Genomic DNA, 23,888 nt, shown 5'->3' on the forward strand with positions numbered 1-23,888 from the left:
AAGTGGGAAGTCGTTAATGTATAATGAAAATAAAAGGGGTCGAAGGACGGATCCTTGAGGAACTCCAGTACGCGTATGCTTAGGCGATGATATAATATTGTTCATTCTTACTACTTGTACTCGTTGATGAAGGTAGTCAGTAAGAACATCTAACGAGCTACCACGGAAACCATAGTGTTGTAGTTTATGTAGGAGTGTGTTGTGATCAACTCTATCGAATGCTTTTTGTATGTCCAGGAATATGACACAAAAGCATATTATTTTGCAAAGCTACATTAATCATTTGAGTTAACGTGAACACTGCTGGCGAAGTTGAATGATTCGGAGGAAAGCCATGTTACTGTGAGCACATAACCTTGTACATATCAATAAATTTGTGGAACCGATGCGCTAGAATTTTTTCAAATATATTATTAATGGTACTGAGCACGGATATCGGCCTGTAATTGCAAGGGTCATTTCGGTCTCCATCTTTGAAGATACGGACAACCTTAGCAACCTTCAGCTGAGACGGATATTTAGAACAGTTCACGGAGTGGTTAAATAAGTGGCACAATACTGGCCCTAACATATCTATATTCTCTTTTATCATTCAAATAGAAATACCACCTAGTCCGGACGCTTTAGACGCTGACATCTTATTGACTGTTGCCATCACGTCTTCAAGTTCAATGGTATACATAACGAAAGTGTTAGGTACGGGACTCTGCAAGATAGACATATTTTCTGATTCACTTAACTTTTCAGCGTGGGATGGACCGATACATGCGAAGTATGTGTTAAAATTCTCTACGTCATTATCAGTGGTTTCGGGAAGCACAGTTAGCTTGCGTTGTTTTCCTATGATTTCGTTTATAATTTCCCACAGCTTTCTTGAGTTACCAGCGGTCTGTGTAATTAGGTGGGCATAATAGGCCCTTTTGCGCGATCGAATCATAGCGACAGATTTATTCCGCTGTACTTTGAATTGCTGTAAGTAGTATATATTATCTTTATTATGGCGTTATTTGCCATGCCTGTATTCTTTGGGCTGAGCACGAGGACGCGGGATCGAATCCCGGCCACGGCGGCCGCATTTCGATGGGGGCGAAATGCGAAAACACCCGTGTACTTAGATTTAGGTGCACGTTAAAGAGACGTTAAATGAGACGTTAAGAGACAAAGCCGGCAATATCGTTACTAATACGGATGAGATAGTTCAAGTGGCTGAAGAGTTTTATAGAGATTTATACAGTACCAGTAACACCCACGACGACAAGGGGAGAGAGAATAGTCTAGAGGAACTTGAAATCCCACAAGTAACACCGGAAGAGGTAAAGAACGCCTTGGGAGCTATGCAAAGGCGGAAGGCAGCTGGGGAGGACCAGGTAACAGCAGATTTGTTGAAGGATGGTGGGAACACTGTCCTAGAAAGGTTGGCCGCCCTATATACACAATGCCTCATGACCTCGAACGTACCGGAATCTTGGAAGAACGCTAACATAATCCTAATCCATAAGAAAGGGGACGCCAAAGACATGAAAAATTATAGACCGATCAGCTTACTGTCCGTTGCCTACAAAGTATTTACTAAGGTAATCGCAAATAGAATCAGGAATACCTTAGACTTCTGTCAACCAAAGGACCAGGCAGGATTCCGTAAAGGCTACTCAACAATAGACCATATTCACACTATCAATCAGGTGATAGAGAAATGTGCGGAATATAACCAACCCTTATATATAGCCTTCATTGATTACGAAAAAGCATTTGATTCAGTCGAAACCTCAGCAGTCATGGAGGCACTACGGAATCAGGGTGTAGATGAGCCATATGTAAAGATACTGGAAGCTATCTATAGCGGTTCCACAGCCACCGTAATCCTCCACAAAGAAAGCAACAAAATCTCAATAAAGAAAGGCGTCAGACAGGGAGATACGATATCTCCAAAGCTATTCACAGCGTGTTTACAGGAGGTATTCAGAGACCTGGAGTGGGAAGAACTGGGGATAAAAGTTGATGGAGAATACCTTAGCAACTTGCGATTCGCTGATGATATTGCCTTGCTTAGTAACTCAGGAGACCAATTGCAATGCATGCTCACTGACCTGGAGAGGCAAAGCAGAAGGGTGGGTCTGAAAATTAATCTACAGAAAACTAAAGTAATGTTTAACAGTCTCGGAAGAGAACAGCAGTTTACGATAGGTAGCGAGGCACTGGAAGTGGTAAGGGAATACATCTACTTAGGGCAGGTAGTGACCGCGGATCCGGATCATGAGACTGAAATAACCAGAAGAATAAGAATGGGCTGGGGTGCGTTTGGCCGGCATTCTCAAATCATGAACAGCAGCTTGCCACTATCCCTCAAGAGGAAAGTGTATAACAGCTGTGTCTTACCAGTACTCACCTACGGGGCAGAAACCTGGAGGCTTACGAAAAGGGTTCTGCTGAAATTGAGGACGACGCAACGAGCCATGGAAAGAAGAATGATAGGTGTAACGTTAAGGGATAAGGAAAGAGCAGATTGGGTGAGGGAACAAACGCGGGTAAATGACATCTTAGTTGAAATCAAGAAAAAGAAATGGGACTGGGCCGGACATGCAATGAGGAGGGAAGATAACCGATGGTCATTAAGGGTTACGGACTGGATTCCAAGGGAAGGAAAGCGTAGTAGGGGGTGGCAGAAAGTTAGGTGGGCGGATGACATTAAGACGTTTGCAGGGACAACATGGCCACAATTAGTACATGACCGGGGTAGTTGGAGAAGTATGGGAGAGGCCTTTGCCCTGCAGTGGGCGTAACTAGGATGATGATGATGATGATGATGAAGAACCCCAGGTGGTCAAAATTTCCGGAGTCCTCCACTACGGCGCGCCTCATAATCAGAAAGTGGTTTTGGCACGCAAAGCCCCATAAAAAAATTAAAAAAAGTATTCTTTGGCCTTAAGAGGAAGCTCTAGCTCGGGCCCAACTCCGACGCGGCCTGTTCAAATACATGTAAAAACGTTTTTCTGAGATAACCCCTGGACCGATTTTAATGAAGTTTGTTGCTTTTGAGGGAGAAAGTGAAATTCTAGTGACTGTTGGAAGCGGAATTTTGATTTAGGGCTTGAATTTTGTTAAAGAGATTTACAAAAATTCAGAAGTTTGAGAAATATAGAAGCACGAAGTTTACAAACTAATAGCTCTGCATCAAGAACAGATTTTGCGGTTCTGTAAACGGCATCCATTAGGTCATTCGAAGCGGACAAATTTTATATGTCATTTTACATGAGTTTGTTACGTTGTTTGCGAGGGTTCTGCAAAAGTTGTAATTACATATTGATAAATTTTTTGATATTCATGTATAAGATGTCAAATTTGTCCGCTTTAGATGTGCTATTAGGTACAATTCACAGAATTGCGGTATCACCTATTCTTGCTGAGTTAGAGTTGTAAACTTGATAGTATCGTTTTCGGAAAATTTGCGATTTTTGCCAGTTTTTAATAAAACATTGACAACCTAAATCGAAAATTCGAAACAACAGTCATTAGATTTTAAGTTTTTCTTTTAAATGCAACAAACCCCGTCAAATTTGGTGCTGTGGTTGTCAAGAAAAACGAATTCTCCTTTTACATGCATTTAGACAGGAGCACCCGAGTTAAAGCTTCCTCTTAAGAGTTTGAAGTATGGGCTCTGTCATCCACGGGCACATGAGCGTATCATGTCGACCCTTCGCGACCTTGCGATTACTCCTATCTACGGCGATATTAAGGTATGCAATTAGGTTAGTTATTTGAATGTCGATATCCTCGTTCAAAATTTCACTGAAATTACTGCGAAGGATTTCTTCTCGTAATAGCTCGTAATCTATTTTCATTCCAATGCTGTTCCTTATCTCTTTGGTACTAGTTGAATGATCTAAAGCGGCAAAGATAGGTAGATGATCAGAGGTTGGCTCTAGACAAACGCCTCCAGTAACCCCCGTGTCTAGATTTGCTAATGCCTGGTCAATAAAAGACGAAGATGCCTCAGTTATACGCGTCCGTGACGTAACTAAGTTACGATAGCTGTAAGATTGCAACAAATAGCTATAGTCTAGGTTATGCATGTTATATGTGTTTATGTGAATGTCAGCTACTATATTCACTGGTTGATTTCGCTGCTTTGACACAGCGCAGAAAATTGTTTCCAGCTTATCGAGAAATCCTGCGAGGTTACAGCTCGGTGGCCGATAAACTGCACCAATGATGACGTCACACTCTAGCCGAATGAAAAGGGATTCAATGTCATTGCAACTATATGTGGCCGCTGCAACTTTGCAATACGATATATTATCTTTTACAAACAATGCAACCCCACCCCCGCGTGAACATGAGTCGCGCGCGTTTGATTCTGTTCTGTAACCGGGAAGACGGATTATTTCACTTTTCCGCAGCCACGTCTCAGTTGTTGCTATGACACTGAACGAATGTGCATGCAGCGACAGGAAAACAGAAAGCAAGTCTAAGTTTTTATTAATACTACGGATATTGCAATGAACCGATGTAGATTTTGCTCTACAAAGACTGAATCTTTTTGATTGAATTAGCCATTGTTAACGAATAGGGTGTGCATGTTATAAAAATACTTAAACTATGTCTGCTAAGTCTTCTTCACGTGTTAGATGCACTACTTCGGAGTTCTCGGATTTCCGCATTAGTATTTTCCCCTCAGAAACCAATGCAAACTTCCATCCTTTCTCTTGTTTTTATTGCATGGCTTTTCCAAGCAAGATTTTGTTTTCGGGGCACAAGTGCTCGTTTACGTACACTGGATCGCTATTCTGAAAACCCAGCATGGCTGTATTCAGTCGCTTCTTTTTGGCTGCCTTCAACAGTTTCTCACGAACTGATTTGGATGTGAACTTCACAACTACGTTTGGAGGCGCATTGTTCTTCGGTGGGACGCGGTGAGCTACGTCAATGTCACCATCAGAAAGCTGGATGCACAAGGAAGATGCGACTTTTCCGATTATTCCGAGGACGTCTTCGTGGTGAGCCTTTGGTATACCTCTGAATTCAAGGTTATTGCGCCTGCTGTAACTCAATAAGCTGCTTTTTCGTTTCCTGCAGCTCTTTGTTCAGTCGTAGGTTCTCTTTCTTGCATTCCAGGCCCTGCTTTTTCACTTCGGTAAGCTCAAGTCGAAGGGTTTTTATTTCTTTGCGGTAATCTTCAAAGTTTTCGTTCATGCACCCGACTGACTGTCTGATGGAAGTGAGCTCAGCTTTCACTGAGTTATTCGTCGCATCAATTTTGTTCATCTCCTTTTTTAGGTCACCCATTGCTTCAACAAATTTAGAGGTCCTCTCAACGAGCACCTTTGATAGTTCTTTAATGCTAGCGGACGCCTTTTGAACCAAGGCTTTAGCAATATCGGACACAGCGTCAGTCTTACTAGAAGCCATGTCTACCGTTCACTAGGCACACTTGCAAACCCTAACACAACCGGGTGAACACCATAGAGACACACTGTGGTACATTGCGGCAGCAGTGGCAGCAAAACTTCAGAAGAAGTTTAAAGAGGCAAAAGAAAAAAATGCTAACCTGCAATGTGAAGCAGGAACCCTTTAGCAGGTGCACACTCGATGCTGTCACTGCTGCCAAATGATGTCTCTCCGGAGCATTGCCGTCTTTATAGGCTGTAAGTTGGTCACGAGGTCCTGGTGTTCAGCGCCGTTTCAATAGGAACGATCCGACTTTGCGCAGTTGTCCAGTTCAGTCGTCCGTCGCCTTTATCGTAGGCCGGTTCGCCAGCAATGCTGATACGGTTTTTGTGCTTTCGTAGGCGGCAAATCTGCAATGCGAAGCAGGAACCGTTTCGCAGATGCACAGTCCATGGTGTCACTGCTGCCAAACAATGTCTTTCCGGAGCATTGCCGTCTTTATAGGCTGTAAGTTGGTCACGAGGTCCTGGTGTCCAGCGCCGTTTCAATAGGAACGATCCGACTTTGTGCAGTTGCCCAGTTCAGTCGTCCGTCGCCTTTATCGTAGGCCGGTTCGCCAGCAATGCTTATACGGTTTTCGGGCTTTCGTAGGCGGCAAATCTGCAATGCGAAGCAGGAACCGTTTCGCAGATACACAGTCCATGGTGTCACTGCTGCCAAACAATGTCTTTCCGGAGCATTGCCGTCTTTATAGGCTGTAAGTTGGTCACGAGGTCCTGGTGTCCAGCACCGTTTGAATAGGAACGATCCGACTTTGCGCAGTTGCCCAGTTCAGTCGTCAGTCGCATTTATCGTAGGCCGGTTCGCCAGCAATGCTGATACGGTTTTCGGGCTTTCGTAGGCGGCAAATCTGCAATGCGAAGCAGGAACCGTTTCGCAGATACACAGTCGATGCTGTCACTGCTGCCAGTGCTGGAGTGAGGTGGTATGCTGACTTGGTCCTCAAGAACACTGACGGCACGCTGACTAGAAGGCCTATCCCTCGCTATCACTTGGTCTGTCGACAGCGTTACCGACTTCGACCCCAGGTGGATGATGGCGCCGTGTTGGTTCAGGACGTCTATGCCGAGGATTACGTCACGCGAGCAGTGCTGGAGTAGAACGAGCGTGGGCGGGTAGGTACGATCATGAACTGTAATTCTTGCCGTACAAGTTTCCGTCGGCAATATGGGGTGTCCTACACCTGTCCGAATTTGAGGGCCGTCCCATGCAGTCTTGAATTTCTTCAACTTCGCGGTTAACAATCCAGCGATGATGTCTGCTCCTGTGTCCATAAGGCAGCGAGGGCGAGGCCGCTGAGATGCGCGTCGAGGCTGGTCGTTCTTTGTCTTGCGTTGCAGTAAGGTCTTGGCGTTGGTTCACGGCTGCACCGCGTTGACATGTGGCTGGTACGACACGTCGTCAGGTCTTCGGTCGATGCATTCTTTGCTTCGAGGCTTTGTTGGATGCCGGCGTGTCGTTGTGATGTCGAGATAGCCTGTTTGGTGTCTTCCTCGGTAGCGGAAGATCTTCGTCAGTTCTACGAACACCAACCGCACCTACATCGGTTGCTACCTTTGGTTTTCTGGATATGGGCTGACGGGCCTGCCCCGGACTGGGCCTGTGTATGGACGGCACTGCAGCGACAGGTAGCGGCATGGTGACGGCGAACGGGACGCTCGTCGAGGGCTCCACTGAGTAGCGGCGAGGTAGTCGACGATAGTATGAGGGCGTTCGCCTAGCTGTGGTCGCGGCGCGTTAACGGCAAATCCTCGTGGTAGCATTTATCGGTGTGGGCACCGTCGGTAGACGTGACACGCTTCTCCGCTGTGGTAGCAGAGCGGGCGGTGGTCACGTGTGCGCCAGACGTCTGTCTTTCTAGGGTAGTTTCGCTGGACGATGGGTGGGCGAGCTGGCAGCGGCGGAACTGAGTAGTTACAGCACCCTGGTGCGCGCGCGGAGGGTTAATTTGACGGCGGGCGACGGCGGCGACGGCCTCGCTTCAGGCTGGGCTTGTGGCCATTCCGGCTGTGTTTCAAGAAGTTCCAGTGACCATTGGATTTTTTCTGGAAGATCCTCTGAGGTTCCTGTCGCACGACTGCTCTGATGGTCTCGCGTAGGTCGTCGGTGCCCAGCGAATGAACTTCGCCGTAGTTTGCTGGGATTGTGCGGTGGTTGAATTGGCGATTCCGCATTTCCGGAGTTTTCTAGATGCTGGTGGATTCGCGAACAAGCTATTCGACGGTCTTCGGTGGGTTTCGTACCTTTCCTGCGTAATGCTCTTGCTTCTCGGCAATTTCTGGGTCGACGTGGCAGAATAGACGATTCGTTTCTTTCGTAAATATGGCGAAGTTATTGTTCGGTAACTGCACGCTGGCTTCCAATAGAACTTCGACCCTTTCTTTCCGAATGATGCTCGTGAAGGTCCTCAGGATGTTACTGCGGAACAGCTCCCATGCTGTAAGGGTGGATCCCCGGTTCTCGAACCAAGTCGTAGCGCATTTTCCAAGGAGAAATACACCTGGCCTAGCTTATCCTCAGAGGTCGAGTTGTTGAAAGTTGAGATCTTTTCGAAGGTATCGAGCCAGGTTTCCGGATTCTCCGACTAAGCTCCATGGAAGGCAGGGAGCTCTCTGGGTTGTTGAAGCACGATGGGGGATGCTGGGGCTACCATTGTGGTTGTTGATCTGGTCACGGTCCTCCTGGTCGTATCAGGCAGAAGTCCATTCTCCGGGGGCAGTCCTTCAGTCTGTGGCTAGCTCGCTGGTCTTCGGCGACGTTGGTCTTGTCTGGGCGCTTCGTGCTTGGATCGCGGCTTTGTGGCGGTGACATGAACGTTAATCACCTACACCAGATGCTGCGTAGTAATGAAGGTAAAGAAGACAGCAGTAACTGTTATTAACGAAACTAGTGTTTTATTGGGCGAACTTGTGGCCCTCAAAAGCAGGCTACACTCAAAGAACAACCATAGCGGCAAACCCAACCGGCAATCGTCGAAAATCTGATCAGCGGGTCAAGCGCACCGGCTTTTATACATCACTCTTCGAAGGTTCCACAGTAATCGCTGGTGCTCGCGTGTCTTCCATAATGTTGTACACCATTCGCGTCGCGCGATGAAATCAGATTCCGCAAAGTTCTGTGACAACAGACAGCGGATAGGACGATCGATAATTTTGGAGAAACTTCCGATACATGCAGGCGCGTTCTGCGCCGTGCGATAACACTTGTTAGGCGGTGAAATGGTGTCACCTGATAGAGATAAACAAGTACACGTGTCAATACGGTTTGCAACCGCAATTCAGGCCCCTAGTTTTGCTTCATCGCATTTATTGGTATTTATTTTTTTGAAGAACCTTACAGGCCCGTAGGGCTTTGTGTAAGGGGGGCGCGAGAAATCCCATCAGGGCATACACAACCAGATGCAAAAGAAAAAGTACAATACATGGTAAATAAAATTTGTGCACATAATAGCAGTAAAGAAGAGGAGACTAAGCAATTTCGAAATAACGAGAAGAAATATGCTACATATTATAAAGCCCACGATAACATAAAAAACGCATGGCACATGAATAAGTGTGCAATTCATCAAGCGTTTTATAACAAATGTACAAAAAACAAATAAACATCAACTGCATCATGAATATGAAACAATATGTTCAGTCAGACACAGCACGATTATCTACAGCCACCGTGTACCCACCTGTGACGCAGATTTCCTTGTAACTGCAAGTCGGTGATAAGCTTTCGCTGTAGTCTGTAACTGCTCTCGCTGGCTTTGGCCTCCGGTGTGTTGTTGTTGTATAGTGCTCGTGTACCGAACACCACGTCCGTGCAATAGGAGAGGGGCAGATTTTCGGCATGGTAGAACTCTCTCGTGCGCCAATACCTACATAAGAGAAAGTAATATGACAGCCATGGTTGCTTGGAGGGAGAGAACTGTGTTTGCACGCCCTCTCGCGACGTTTGCGCAGCTGCCTCCGTAATTATGTCGTGAAAGAAAACACCTGCCTAAGCATTCACAGTAAACATCATTCTGCTTAGCACAAGCGGCAGCGTCGCTACTGCCACACACAAGTACCAAACCTAAGATTGTAAATCAGCAAAAGAGTGTCTGTTCACTGCGTTAGTTTTTGTTGTTTTAGCGTTAAGAGTGTCAAAGTGCAAGAAAGTGTATGTGTCTGAAGAGAGGAAAGCCGATCATGTGGTGCATGTGCGTATATATATATATATATATATATTGGCTCATGGGCTTGTTTATATTCTTTTTCCTTGCTCCGTATTTAACTCACGAAAACAGTAAAGCTCAAGGCAAGATGAGTCTGGCGGATTTAGAACTCAATCAACTATTAATGCTAGCACCATGTGGACCCTATGCGTTTCCACTGATCACGCTGAATCTTGCGAAATCTCACTATATGCACGACTGGAATAATTTCTATTTTCTATAAGGTATGCGAGCACTAGTGATTATGCTGGACTTTTCGACGAGTCATGTATAAAAGCCGACGTTCTTGAGTCGCAGCCCAGATTTCTACGATCGGTGATATATTCTCGCCGCCTTCAATACACTCAAGTGTCGCTAGGTTCCTGGGCACAAATCGGCCCAATAAAGAGCTAAAGTCCCTTGAAGTTGTACGAATGTCTCTTTCTGCAGCCCTCCCTAACATATGACATCTTGTGGATGTGCATCTGCGTTTGTACCGGACACCCCTTGCAAGCCCAAGCCGTGAAAGCCAGCTTGACCACGAACCAGCGGGTTAGCCATAAGCTGCAATGATTGCTGCCAGAGCACAGTCGTCTTCTTGTGGAGACCAGAAAAACCATTTCACCTCGGCCACAGCGTAGCCCGTCGTAATACAGCACAGGAAGTCACCGACCTTCCGCGGCTCATCGATTTAAGACGAGAAAGCTGGTTGGATAACTTCGAAAGGACCGTTACTAATAATAAGTGCAACTACGAAGACAATCTGTGCCAAGACAATCTGTGCCATGCCTTTTCACCGGAAGGCGCCGCCAAGACTTGGTTTTACAACTGAGAGTCTACTCTAACGACGTGGTACCTGCTTGGTAGTGACTTCCTGCATACATTCACGAGCGTAGTGCGCAAAGAACGGGCCGAAGCTGTGCTAGAAGCTTGTGTGCAGCTACCAATGACAACACTACAATTTTCACCGAAGTCTCCCCTGTTACGCTGCGCTGAGCCTAACATGCAAGAAGAAAAAGAAGTCCATTTCCTGATGAGGGCCGTGAAGCAAGAGCTTTCTGCGGATTAATTCGCAACCCGCCCAAGACCATCGCAGAACCTTTCGCAGAAGCTACAGCTACTGAGTACACGCTAAACATGTGCGCAAGACAAAATAACCAGCAAATGCTCCCAATAAAGTGTTAAGCTCTAGGCTCCGACGACCTCACAGTGACCATCACGGTCATTGTTCGCTAAGAAAATCGAAATATGATCCCAACGTGGCAGGCTCGAGAGACATCAGTCTGTGACATCGTCCGGGAATAGATCCAGAGGTCACAGGGAGGTCTCGATGTGCAACTGCGACCACCGCAGCTCCAGCAGAAAGTGGTTCACCTGCACCGCCGTCGTCCACCGCCACACCAGCCCAGCCGCCTGCTAGCTCGCGCAACCTACTAAGAGACATATGGAGCGTCCCCTAATAGCGACCGCTTTACTATAACTTCGGAGAGGCGGGCCAGCTCCACTGCAGATTTCTATACAGTGACATGGGATTGGAAACGTTCGCCATCAACGCGCCGCATTCACAGCAAAGCGGGCGATGACAGCAAATCGCTGACTACCTCGCAACGATAAACTAGAGTCTTCGCTGACTTTTCCATTCGCCGTCGCCCGACCATTACATGCATATGCTCGGCAGGCCGTAGGCTGACTCAAACCGGAGTCGGTCCGTCAGCCCGTATACACAAAAAGTAAAAGCAGCAACTGATGAAGGTCCGGTTGCTATTCTCGGAAGTGCCGAAGGTCTTCCGCCGCCGCAGCCGACCACGTTGCCAGACTCATCTTGACAGTGTAACAACGGGACACCACCATCCGGATGAGGTTCCTAAGGAAAGATGAAGACGCTTAAAGAAGACATGATGGTGTGACGTAAAAATAGCTGGGCAATGCGACGCAGTCGTGATCCAACACCATGAACCAACTGCATCGCAAGATGACGAACCACCCACCTCGATGTTCTCATCTATGGGCACGATGTCATAGGCTTAGTTGATACAGGAGCCGACTACTCAGTCATCACTGAACCCTTCACTCCGAAGTTAACCAAGATAGAGCACGATTGGGAAGGCCCTCGTATCTGTGCATGCGGAGGGCACCTCAAAACGTGCATCAGGATCTGCAGGGAAAGAGCCTCAGTTCACAACGGGACTTACCCTGCAACCTTCATAATCCTGAAGAAATGCTTACGAGACGTATTTCTCTGCATGAACTTCCTTAACCAACAGTCGTGTTTCTTTAAGTCTACTTGAAGATGAAGTCAGTTTCCCGCCTCACGCTGGCGTAGTGACTTCCGTCGGCACCGAAACACTTGCCGATGTGGAAGGTGCCGATGGTTACCAGCATCTGCTGTTCAACCACGAAATTTGTTTCAAGGGGGAAATCGTTAGATTGCATACAGCGAAAGAAAAGGTGCTGTTGTCGAACTTGAGCCAGAAGTACAAGCGCCTTAACGAGGGAATGACGATCGCATATATGTAGGAAATTTTTGAATACAGCAATGCGTCTGTGCTCTCGGATTTCACCGCATTTACCTGGATTACCACAGTTCCAGAACTAATCTTCCACATCAATCTAAGCCCTCTCATTCCTAAACAGCAACAGATCAAAAGCCTTCGCCTATGATACCAGGACTGATTATCGTCTTCACGAAAAATTCGACAAACGCCAATTTCCAAGCATTGCTTAATAACCGAAGGTTGCGTTCGGCCTCTTCGTCACTTTGTCATGGCTCGTACCACGTTTCAAGGCGAGAACTAGAAGCCATATAGCAACTATTGGAATAAAAGCTGCGTGGCGAGCTCCTCCAGCCGTTTAACAGCCTGTCAATGTTTCTTGTGGCTTTAGTGAAGACGAAGGATGGAAGCGTGCGCTTTCGCATCAATTATCGCCGCCTCAACAAGATCACTAAGAAGGACGTATACCTGCTTTCATGGTTTTGACACGGTGCGTTGGACTGGCGATGGAAGTTGACGAGGATGATTGACAGAAGAGAGCCTTCATCACGCGCGATGGCCTTTATGAGTTAAACATCATGCCATTGAGTATGCGCTGGGCTCACACTACATCCCAGCGCGTAATGGACGCTGTTTTGACTGCCTTGAAATGGCAGACCTGTCTCGTGTACTTGAATGATGACGTCGCCCTTGGCGTAGATTTTCACGATCACTTCATGCGGCTTCGAACAGTACTGGAGGCAAACAAGTCAAGCCGAGTCACACTGAAGTCAGAAAAGCACCTCTTCATGTATGAAGGGCTCTTGTTTCTGGGCCACCTCATCAAGAAGTCTGCAGTGCAGCCGAACGAGCAGAATACAGCTGGTATTTCAAAGTTCGCCTAGCCCGTCTACAAGAACGCCGTGTGCAGGTTTCTGCGTCTGTGCGGCTGCAGCAAGCGCTTTGTCAAGGAATTCTCTCGCATCGCCGCGCCTCTGGCTGTTCTAAGTCAGACGTAGAGCGTCCATAAGAAAGGCCGCAGGTCGAAGAATATCAACAACACAAACGACGCTTGTAGTGGGCACCGGTACCTGGGCACTTCGAAGATGATGCCGATACAGAAATCCACAGCAATGCGAGCACAGTCGCCATTGGCGCTGTACTGGTACAGAGGAAAGGAGGACTTGAAATGTCTGGTCATAATCTGGGCTACCGTGATATTTCGGCCTTACGTGTTGTGTACGCCCTTCAAGGTCGCAAGCGACCACCACTCATTGTGTTGGCTGGCTGAATTAAAGCAAATTCGATAACACCGTACTCTACAAGGCCGGATAGAAGCAATATGATGCCGAATGCCTGATGCGCGCCCGCAATTATAAGCCATCGCAAGACGAATAAAAAAAATTAAATTTAGGGATTTTACGTGCCAAAACTATAATCTGACTGTTAGGTACGAAGACGAATTAGACGACACCTTCCAGTGTACAATGTGTGCAGATGATTTCGCCGAACAGCAACGATTGGGTGCAGATATCAGAAGCCTTGTCAATTACTTGGAAGGCAAGACCGTTGTACTGTCTAAGCTTTTCGGGCTTTTCGGTGTGAACTGTCCGTATTTTGCTTGCTATGCGGCGTCCTCTTGAAGAACATCTCGCCAGTCCGTGCCAACCGCCTTCTCGTTGTGACTACAGTCCTTGGCCCAGAGATTTCGCATGCTCTTCATGACAATCCGACTGCTGGGCATCATGGATTGCCACGTACATTTACGAGGTCTCAGGAAAAATATGCCTCACCTTACTGCCGATGTCACCCATGATGTTACAACAGTCCGGGACTGTAAACGACACAAGACACTTCTAGGAAGGCCCGCGAAATCGCTACCACTAATCGAGCCCCTTTGCGGACCGTTCGATGAGATCGAGATGGACTTGGAGTTTTTCCTATGTGAACATTAAGAAATATGTGGATTGTCGCGATTGCCGACTACCTTGCTCGCTGAGCAGAAATAAAAGTCTTATCTAGAGGTATTGCGGCTCAAGGGGCTAAATTCTTTGTCCAAAGCACCCTGCTGGGACCTTTCACCCAAGAAATCCCCACCACCGATAGAAGAATGGATTTTACAGCGGAGGTTACGCAAGCTATCCTGCAGCAATGCAGACAAATCATCGAAGCACAATCGTCCGCCACCTGCAGACGAGTAGCATTATAGAATGCCTAAAAAATTCGCAGTTTCGCCTGAAAGCCGCCGTTGCCGCCATCGTTTTCCGTATCGGCTGTCGGTTCGAACATGTACGGCGAAAATACAAGCTGTCCGAGATAGCGAGAACGTTCCATAATGCTTACAAATTAGCTATGAAGCCTGAATAGAACAGCGTGCTACTCTCTGAAACGGCCGCGCCGACCGGCGACTGCCGCGAATGACGTCACAGCGGCCCCTACCAATCACGGGCAACAGCGGCGTTCGCGAGATGCCCTGAGGCGCTGGTGCGCGTTTCCTTGAAAGAACAGCCGCTTGCGTTTCTTTCCGCCCTTTTAAAACCAGATATTGGTGTTCAGGGGACTGAAAACTGTAGAATGCCACAGAGAACTCATTTTTTTTTCGAAAAGTGTTTCAGCTTCCTTTTAAACATTAGCAGCACACACTCATAACTTTCAGATGATTTCCTCCACTTCTAATTTTGACACATGGTAGGAGTTTTCACAAGACACAGCACATCGTGAGTAGAAACTCAGTGAAAGCACATGCACAGCACAGCTTCTTTGTATGTCAGCATACAACATCTTTCCCAGTGCAGAGAATGTAAAGTATGTCGAACACATGTTACTTTGCAGCGTGGTAGCTTCAACTACTCCTGGTACAAACCCGGAAACGCTTGGTTACGGAAATCTGACCTTCAACCTCAGCCAAGGTCAAACTGGGACTTAGGCTGCCCCTACACCGGTGGCTGCTGCGTTTGCAGCGTGTACACCCATAATCGTAATTGATCTGTTACATCTGCAAAGTGCACCGAGTCCTGGCAGTTTCGGGTACGCTGAGCTTTCGACGCTAAGTTCACGTTGAAGCGAGACGCAGCCTGAAGGCCAATTCCTCGCCGCTGCAGCCGCGCCGAGCAGCGTCTGTGCGTTGTCTTGTGGTGCAGTTGTAGATGCTGTAGTTGCCGACGGCGCTGAGCAGCGTGTGGCCTTTCTGAAAGTAAACAAAACCGTGCTATTGCGTGACAAACGTGTGGTCTTCGTCCGCTGCTCCATCCCTCACGCCGAAATCCTGCTTGCTGACCTGACCAGTGGACTAATGGAGTGCTGTGCGGTGACCATGCTGCTCTGATTTACGGACACTACTGTGGCGAGCATCCATGCGCACCCGCCAGACCTATGAATACCATCTAGGACACGACAGCGTGCTCTGCGGTGACTTCAATGCACATCGTATAACCTGGGGTACCCGCAGTTTCAACAGCCGCAGAATGCTTTGGTAGCTGGTGCACTTCAGGCCGGCCTTGTGGAGAGGAGGAGACGTGTCTGCAGTGGCTACCACAGCTTACCATCCACAGGTCTCAGAAATATAGTAGAACACTGTTCTTACACATGGGCCACGGCTTTTGACGCTTGGCGGTCCGATCACCTTCCGATCACGCTGATGCGCTCGTCCTGCACGTCCAACTTCTGCACGTTAATCCACTGGGGTAATCTTCCGGCGGATAACCGCCAACAATTCTAGCGGTGACTTTATGTGGGCTATTCAAGACCGTGCAGTGGCGGCCACCTTCTGGGAGACTATACAGCAGTCCAGGCCATACCGGCCCTTAGGCTGCTGGATCTATGAGCCGCACGACGTCAAGCAAAGCGCTGCTATGTGAACCAAGCGGCCGGTGCACGGGACTGCCTTCCGGTGGATAGACGCCGTATGCCAATACCAGGCCAACCTGTGGCGTCAGCAGCATTGGCAGATTGTGTGCTGAAGCAACTCGGGTGCTCGTCACGGTTCGAAGTAGTGATAGCTTCTACGATCACTCATGCAGGATGCCACCATACGCCAACCAATACTGGCCGTCGCGATCACCTTGTGGATCTGGCAGATCGACTAGCGGCCCTGTTCTCATACCGGTCCCGGCCGACTCTTGTTCCACCGGTGGAACAGAGCATACTCGAAACCAGAACTTCCTGCAGCCTGCTGATCTACCGCCGTTCCTGGACAATGGAACAGATTGCAGCCCTGTGCGACTAGCCGATCACTAGACAGGAGCTCTTGGCCGCTCTGGGCCGCACAAAGTGACGTACTGCACCGGGGTTCGATGGTATCACATTCCAAATGCTACGGAGCCTAGCTAAATCAGAGAAGGACCAGCTGTTAGGCTACTTCAATGGCATCTGGCGGTCTGGCTGCAATGCGAAGGCATGGCTGATGGCTGTTGTTGTGCCAATCTTGAACCAAAGAATGTCTGCCAAGGCACTCACCTCGTACAGGGCCGTGCCCCTCACCTCACCGACCTGCAAGATGTTAGAGTATGTACCATTGGCGCGTCTCGAGTGATCTCACGAATTCTTAACATCTTCCCGGAACAGCAGACTGGGTTCCAACGTCGCTGGTGCGCTGCTGACTTGATCACGGCGTCGTATCATTCCTGGAGGACGCCAGAAGCCCCGGCGAAGTGGCACTCCTTGTGTTTTTTAATGTGCAAAGCGCTTTTGATGGCTTCCACAACCCCGTCATTGAGCGCTTTCTGGACGACCTTGGGGTTACGGTATGTCTATTTTGTTACGTCGTTTCTCACAAGGTGGGTGTCATGACATTTGCCTAAGGGGAAAAAGAGTGTGAGCTCCCCACGGGCAGTGTATTCCTGAGTGCCGCAGAGATCCGTCCTGAGCCTCTTTCTTTTCAACTTTGCTCTGGCATCTCTCCATTTTGCCATCCCAGCAGACCTTTGAAATCGAGGCTACATCTCCGTATACGCCCACGATGTAGCTCTGTGGACGAGGGGTCCAACTAGAAGCCTTCCAGCCGTTCGTTCCTGCTTGTAGTGAGCCCTGGACGAAGTCGTTTCATACCTCCAAGCAGTTGGCCTCTCTGCATTGTCCTCAAAGACGATGCAGAGAGGCCCTTCTAGGCCCTTCTATACGGCGACAAGCAGTCCCGATAGTGCTGGCTGACAAACGCATACCATGAAGCGAACCGCGGCCTATTTGGCCTCAAAGATAGACCACTGACTCTTGTGACGCCAGCTTCCAAGGCGCTCATAGCTCAAGTGCAGAAGGTCCAAAAGGCGGTTGGCCGCCTGCTGCTCTACGGTCGAGGATGCACACCGCAATGCGGTATCTGTCTATACGTTGGCGCGGCTACGTGAAGGCTTCTTTATGCACTCCCCCTTGTGGCCAACACGGGTTCGAGTAGACCGCCTGGACTTCCAGTACCGGAAAGCCTTCCGATGATTCTTGGCTTCCCAGGGATCTCGCAAATTGCTGGCTCCATAGTTGAGGAAAAGACATGGCCGCTTTCCCTGCTGCTCCTACAACGCGCCCTCCATTCCCTTGACAGGCTCAATCGCACCCCGCGTAGTGCGGCTGTGTTAGCAAGGTATCGTAGGGTACCTCACTTGCTCATGGGCAGCTTGTCTGCTCTTTACGAGGATGTAGTCAGCCGTCCTCGCACGCTAGCAATTCATCCAACACCTCCTCATCGTCATCCATTGGAGGTCTCTACAATGCTTGAGGGCCTTACAAAAGGTGATGCCCATTTGTCGCCTTGTACCAGGCGCCGGCGTTCCTCTTCAAGCACTGGCTAGATGGACATCTCCACATCTACATGGGCGGCTTTGTCCACGCAGACTCCCGATCTCCCACAGTCTCCTGTGTGATCACTGCTCTTAGGTGCTCGGGAGTCGGTTGTCATCCTCTGCGACGCATGATCGGCGGAACTGGCTCTCCATCGACCGGAGACCGAAGGCATTGGCGTTGCCCTGCTGGCGAAAAAGCTTCGCGCCCTTGTTTCGGGTGCCTTCAAGCATTCGCTAAAGTGGATCCCTTCTGATCTCGGCGTCCAGGTCAACCAAGAGGCTGACATCCTCACAATGGCAGCACAGCAAACCATTGTACCAGTGAGCACCGCTATAACGCCCTTCGATTATGCAAGGCAAATGTTGCCGCCGCATCTAAGAGCGCTGCACCGGGATCAGCACGTCGCGAGGGGTCGCGCTCGCCGTCCACTTCCTGATCGCAGTCGTACAAGGTAGGAGCGGTCTCTCTTGTTCGCCTGCGGATCGGCTGCTCCTGGGCGGCATTCTGGACGTACAGAAAGACCTGGCTTCATCCCTGGCCTTCTCAGCGTGTGGCGAGGAGGAAACGATGAGCCATCTACTTTGTTTCTACACCGCTTGCTACAAAGAGAAGGCTTCTCTCTAAGTGTCATTTTGACGTCTGGGACTGCCAGCGATATCGGTATTCTAGCTGCTGTTTCCCAGCTGGCACAATAGCTCCACCTTCAGGCACCTTCTCACGTTCCTAGAGTACACGAAGCTGTCGTGCAAATTGTGAATGTGCCGCCTGGCTACCGCTCGCTGTCAGCGGTAGCCAGGCGGCGCAATCGCTTCGACCTCGCCTCTTTGTTTTGTCCTCCTCCCCGTCGTCAACGCACTGAGTCGTGCTCCCTTAAAGCCTGCAGAAAATAGCACCTCTTCCTCTTCACAATCTCTCTCTCGACAAACCTGGCGGGTATTCTGTAAGAGTCCACCTTACAGGGTCCATTTCGCCCGCCGCTGGTTTGATGCAGCCGTATGAGCGAGGACGAAACCGCGTTCAACCATGGCAAACGTTAAACTGAGCGTGTTAACGTCCCCGTGTTGTAGAAAATCCGGCATCGGCGTCAATCGCCGTTCCCGCAGAAACCACTTCTAACCACGCATGACCAACCACGCAAGCCCTCCGTGTAGCGCAAGGAAGTTACTGAACCAATTGAATTTCTGCAGGTAAAATACATCATAAAAATTGTAAAGTACAACTTACACGCAACCTACAGACATGATAGCGTGATAGCGTAACCCATTTTCCAGCATTTCTACCACTCATAGCCGGACATGGCCTCCGATAGTTGCGCGGGCAAATTTGAAAGGCCCGGTACCAGATGGCACTCGCTTTCACTGCATCGTCGCCCAAGCAACAGGCCGCGTCCCTACCAGAAAGCTCGCCTTCTTGCATAGCGTTCGCTTCCAGCGTTTCCCGGTAAACGTTGCAGTTACGTAAGTTGCAGCTGCCGTGAAGCGCGAGAAGCAGTCAGGGATCTTCGAATGCTTTCGCGTTCCACTCTTAAAGGCGAAGCTTAAGTGTCGTCTAAGTTTCTTTGGTGAGTGTCTGAGAATCATCTAGTACCTGAACACGGTAAGCCGCAGTTAACGTTAGAGTGCTTGTCGCAAAATATACGGGAAAAGAGAATGCTTACAAGGTGCGAATGTGTGGTCTCCTGCTAAAAATAATGCGCCTTCCTTGTTGGGCCAGTGAGTCACGACACACCTTCTCGAAGGCGCTCACCGACATATTTTATAGTGATAGCGACTATATGAACATTCTAGGTGAATTTCCGCAGTCAGCGTTGACGTGAGGTTGCGTACAATGCACAAGTACGCAAACATCGCGGTCGCATGGTGTAAGCTATAGGGGCGACAGAAAGCATCGAAGAGCGGCGAGCCGAGAAGGGTATCTTCAGCTTGACGTCATTTCGCGCGCACAAGGGGGCTGTTGGGACGATACGCCCCGGATAGACCTCAGTACCACGGACAGGCTGTGCGGCTGCATACTGCGCTAAAGTAACTGTATACGTGTAAAATAATTCTATACAGCACCTGTTAGGAGCGCTGACATCGTTGAATATTTGAAGGATGCTTAAGCTCCGCCTTTAAGAGAGCAACACGAGAGTATTCACGGATCCCTGAGTGCTTCTGACGCTTCCCGGCAACTGCAGCCTATGCGACCATAATGTTTACCGGGAAACGCTGAGAGCCAACGCTTTGCACGAAGGCGAAGAAACGTGGCATCTTCCATGGGCCGCGATACGGCGGAGCCGAGTGCCATCTCGAGGTGTTGAAGGACCCGGGCGCGCCGCTTTGTGGCAGTTGAGATTTAAACACACCAGATGACATGGCCGCTGTATGACTGGTAGAAACGCTGGAAAAGAGGTTTGCGTTTTGAGCTATCGCGTAACAGAATTATGTTTTGTCGTATATTCAAATTACAGTCCGACGCTATCATGTCAGCAGGTTATGCGTAAGTCATGTTTTACGATTTGTCTGACGTGTTTTACTTTGACAAATGAATTAGTTCAGTGACGTCCTTGCGCTACATGCAGGACCTTCGTGGTTGGTTATGCGTGGTTCGAAATTGTTTTCGTCGAAACAATAGTGGACCGACGGCGACGCCATATTTTCTGTAACAGGGGACCGTTAACGTTGTCCCGTTAAAAAGTTTATTCGTCCGGTCATGTTGTTGCGCCACTGTGCGTGGTTTCTATGGCAGTGCATGCGTTCTTCAACTCTCTCGTTACTCGTGCGAGAAACGCGCGCTCCCTCTCGGGGCTCTGCGTTTCCTCCTCTCTAGTTGCGCCCGATGCTCAGTCGCACTGCGTGTGCTCTCCTTCATTGTCCGCAGCGCTCGCGCTGCGCAAGCCCCCTCTCTTTCTGTCGCTACTAGGGCTACTGCATGGGGCTGTATGTTAAACAGCAAAGCGTGAACTTCTCGGCAATGAGAATGCTACAGTGCTACTTTCAGGAAACCCTTTATTGTAGTTTCTCATAGTTTGCCTCTTCTTTCGTACGTGTTCTTCGACTCTTTCAATTATGTGTTATTGCTGCATTGTTGGTTATTATATAGCTGTTTATGTAGTTCCTTTTTACTTCCATTTTTATCCCACAACCTTAGCTGATTTACACTGCTGACTTTTTGGTTTCTCGTTACACCAGAACACAGTGCTGCTCCTTAACATGTTGAACTAGTGATTGATTGAATGGTTCATTCATTCATTCATTCATTCATTCATTCATTCATTCATTCATTCATTCATTCATTCATTCATTCATTCATTCATTCATTCATTTAAAAGTCATTTTTATTGAAAATATAGGGTGGCAAAATTTCAGGTCTCCACGGACAACAAACGAGGCATCAAAATGTTTTTCACGCATTCGAATGTGCTTCTAGTGAACTTAAGTACAAGAGTTTGTCGCAGCGGAATAGCTTTCCTCCATTTGAATTGTAGATCCGTGTCCGTGTCGCAAAAGGAAATATAACGAAGATATGTTTTCGGGGTTGTCCTTGCATCCAGACCCGTATGCAGGCATGGAATAAACATTAGGCACTACGGCTGTCACGGGACAATGCTTTATCTTACGGGGACGTAGTAATAGTGCACAAAAAGACAAACGAGAACAGCAACGAAAGTCTTCTACGCGTAACTGCGTTCATGTGTTTCTACGAAATAGCGCAACTCAGATGAGTGGATGAGACACGAGAAATGCGAAACGCAGGAGACATGTTTGTTGTCTTTCCTTCACTCGGTATGAGTGGCGCTGTTTTATAGAAACATTCGGGAATACTAATTAAGCGAAAATGGCACCATTACCCCCGTGAGTTTGAGACGTACAATAGCGAGTTTCTAAAATTGGGGTAGGCCCAAGTTTTTTTTTTTTCTTTTGTGGTTTGAATTTGGCTGCTATACAAATGCAGGCGAACCTGCAAACGAAAGAGGGCACTGGAGAAGTTTTACACTGTTGCAGTTTCAATTTTTGAGCACTACGCTGCAAAAGAACGGCCCATTGCACGCTGTGCGAACAATGTTCCCACGCCGCTAATGACAGTCAACATGCTTTTGCGCAGTATTCGGCATACGCAGAGAACATCTATGTCATCGGTCCGGCGACTGCTCCAATGCTCTTGCAATCATTTCGTCGCCTCGAATGCCCCGGTGCGTCCATTGCGGGCGCTATATGAGACGCCTTAGCGTTGCGCGAGAGTTTCTCGATCACTTTAAATGCATTGAAGTGCACTGGTAGTACTGCAGGAATGTATACGGTTGGTCACTCACTGAGAGTCAAAGAAGCAGAAAATCCGTCGGTGCTGCAACTTGGAATCGTCGTAGACGAATGGTTGCGCGGTTGGAATGATGCCGCTGAACACCTCCCTCATCCGAATAGGCAGAGAACAGAGGTGCTGCACTGGCGCCGTAGCATGGGGTACGTCGGGATCGTGAGAGTACAGCTCGCCGAACGACGGAGGCAGCGTGGACGTCGTCTGCACACAGTAAGCGTCGCGTAGGAGATGAGTCTTGGGGAGTTCGACACAGTTTGTTGTAAAGACTGATGGAATAGCTAGCCCGCCTGTCGAGTCGGCGCCATAAACTGGACCGAGTGTCGCGACGTACCAGCGGGAGCGAACCTTGTGAGTGGCTGTGCACACGCTGGAGTAGGAAGCGCGAGATGGTCGGTGTCACACGCGCAGTGAAAGCGTCCGCCAAATTATGTGTCAATATTGCGACTTTGTCAACTTAACAGTACAATCCGCTGCTAAATGTTTTCCATGTGGGGCCACCGATTACAACACTAACTGAAGCAAAATAAAATGTTCGCAGGGACACGTTATCACGGACAACAGGGACAGAAAGTCGCCGTTCCGGAAGGGATCAGAAAAGTGCTAAGAGTCGAGCCGATTCCACGGAACAGCCACCTGGAACACAACGGGGAAGAAGAGTGGCCAGGGCCAGAGCTCTCCTACACACTCACGGAGACGGAACGGGGACACGCTTCGTTGACGCCGCGCAATGCGCAGAACGCTCGCGATTCGTGGTTGTGGTCGTCGATTCGAGTGGCAGAACGTGCATAAGGGCAAGTGTAGCGTGCGAGCGCGCAGAAGAAGCGGAGGAAGCGGTGGTGGCACTCGACCTCACGGATCCGGCGTGCACGCGCTTCTCTGCGACTCGCGACAAGTGGTCAGAGACTTCGCCAAAGGATGGATCTCACAGGAAGCTCACCCACTCATCTCATTAATCCCCCCTAGTCTGCCCGCTAATGCAGACTAATTGCGTTGATTCCATGCGCCCCTTAACTTTAAGGTTGAGCAGGTTCAACATATGCAGATGCCGTCGCATCTACTTTAAAAGTAGGGTTAAGAAGACCCCAAAGCTGCTTTTCTTTATTCTCATGCTCTCTTAGAGCAGTAAACAAAGTATACAATGTCCCTGCACAAGAAAAGTGTCGGTGACGTAGAGGACTGCAAGTCTTTGTGCCTCACTGCTGTTTGTATATTACGGCTTATGCAGCCGGAATAAGCGGAATATATGGATTTATTTTTGATTATGTTCCTGAAGGTCTTTACAAGGGGGCGGGAATGCATTCAAATTAACAATACATTGCTATTGCATAATACATTGCATTGTATAACATACGCTATTGTCTACTCACCCATCCAAGTTTTGGAAAAGCGTTAAACCTATGAAGGACACTGTAATAACACTTACTGATTCCGATGGGCGTGCACTGCGCTACGAAGAATGCTGTTCCATTCTTGACGACGTTTTTTCGCAATGTTTTTCGGATTCACGAGCAATCTCAGTGCCGCAGCTATGCGACAACAGTTTTTTTCCAATGGATTGTCTCGTGATTGAATTTGAAGGAGTCATTAACTTAATCCGGGAACTTAGGCTGTCGTCTGCCTGCGGAACTGATGAGATAAACGCGAAATTTCTGAAAAACACTGAAGTGTACTCTTCCATAATATTGTCACACATTTTCATGCAGTCTCTCCAGTGCTCTACT

The 23,888-nt window shown here is 48.6% G+C and overlaps 1 protein-coding gene across 1 annotated transcript in view; it reads right to left on the reverse strand.

Annotated features, from left to right (window-relative positions):
* The window catches only part of LOC140216612 (uncharacterized), a 115,351-nt gene that overhangs the window by 88,209 nt on the left and 3,254 nt on the right, over positions 1–23,888 (reverse strand). The window contains exon 2 of the mRNA XM_072286989.1: positions 22,163–22,368. Within this exon, the coding sequence (XP_072143090.1) occupies positions 22,163–22,368 (206 nt within the window). The remainder of the gene's footprint in view (positions 1–22,162; positions 22,369–23,888) is intronic.

The sequence above is a fragment of the Dermacentor andersoni genome, chromosome 3 (assembly GCF_023375885.2).
Source record: "Dermacentor andersoni chromosome 3, qqDerAnde1_hic_scaffold, whole genome shotgun sequence".
NCBI lineage: Eukaryota > Metazoa > Arthropoda > Arachnida > Ixodida > Ixodidae > Dermacentor > Dermacentor andersoni.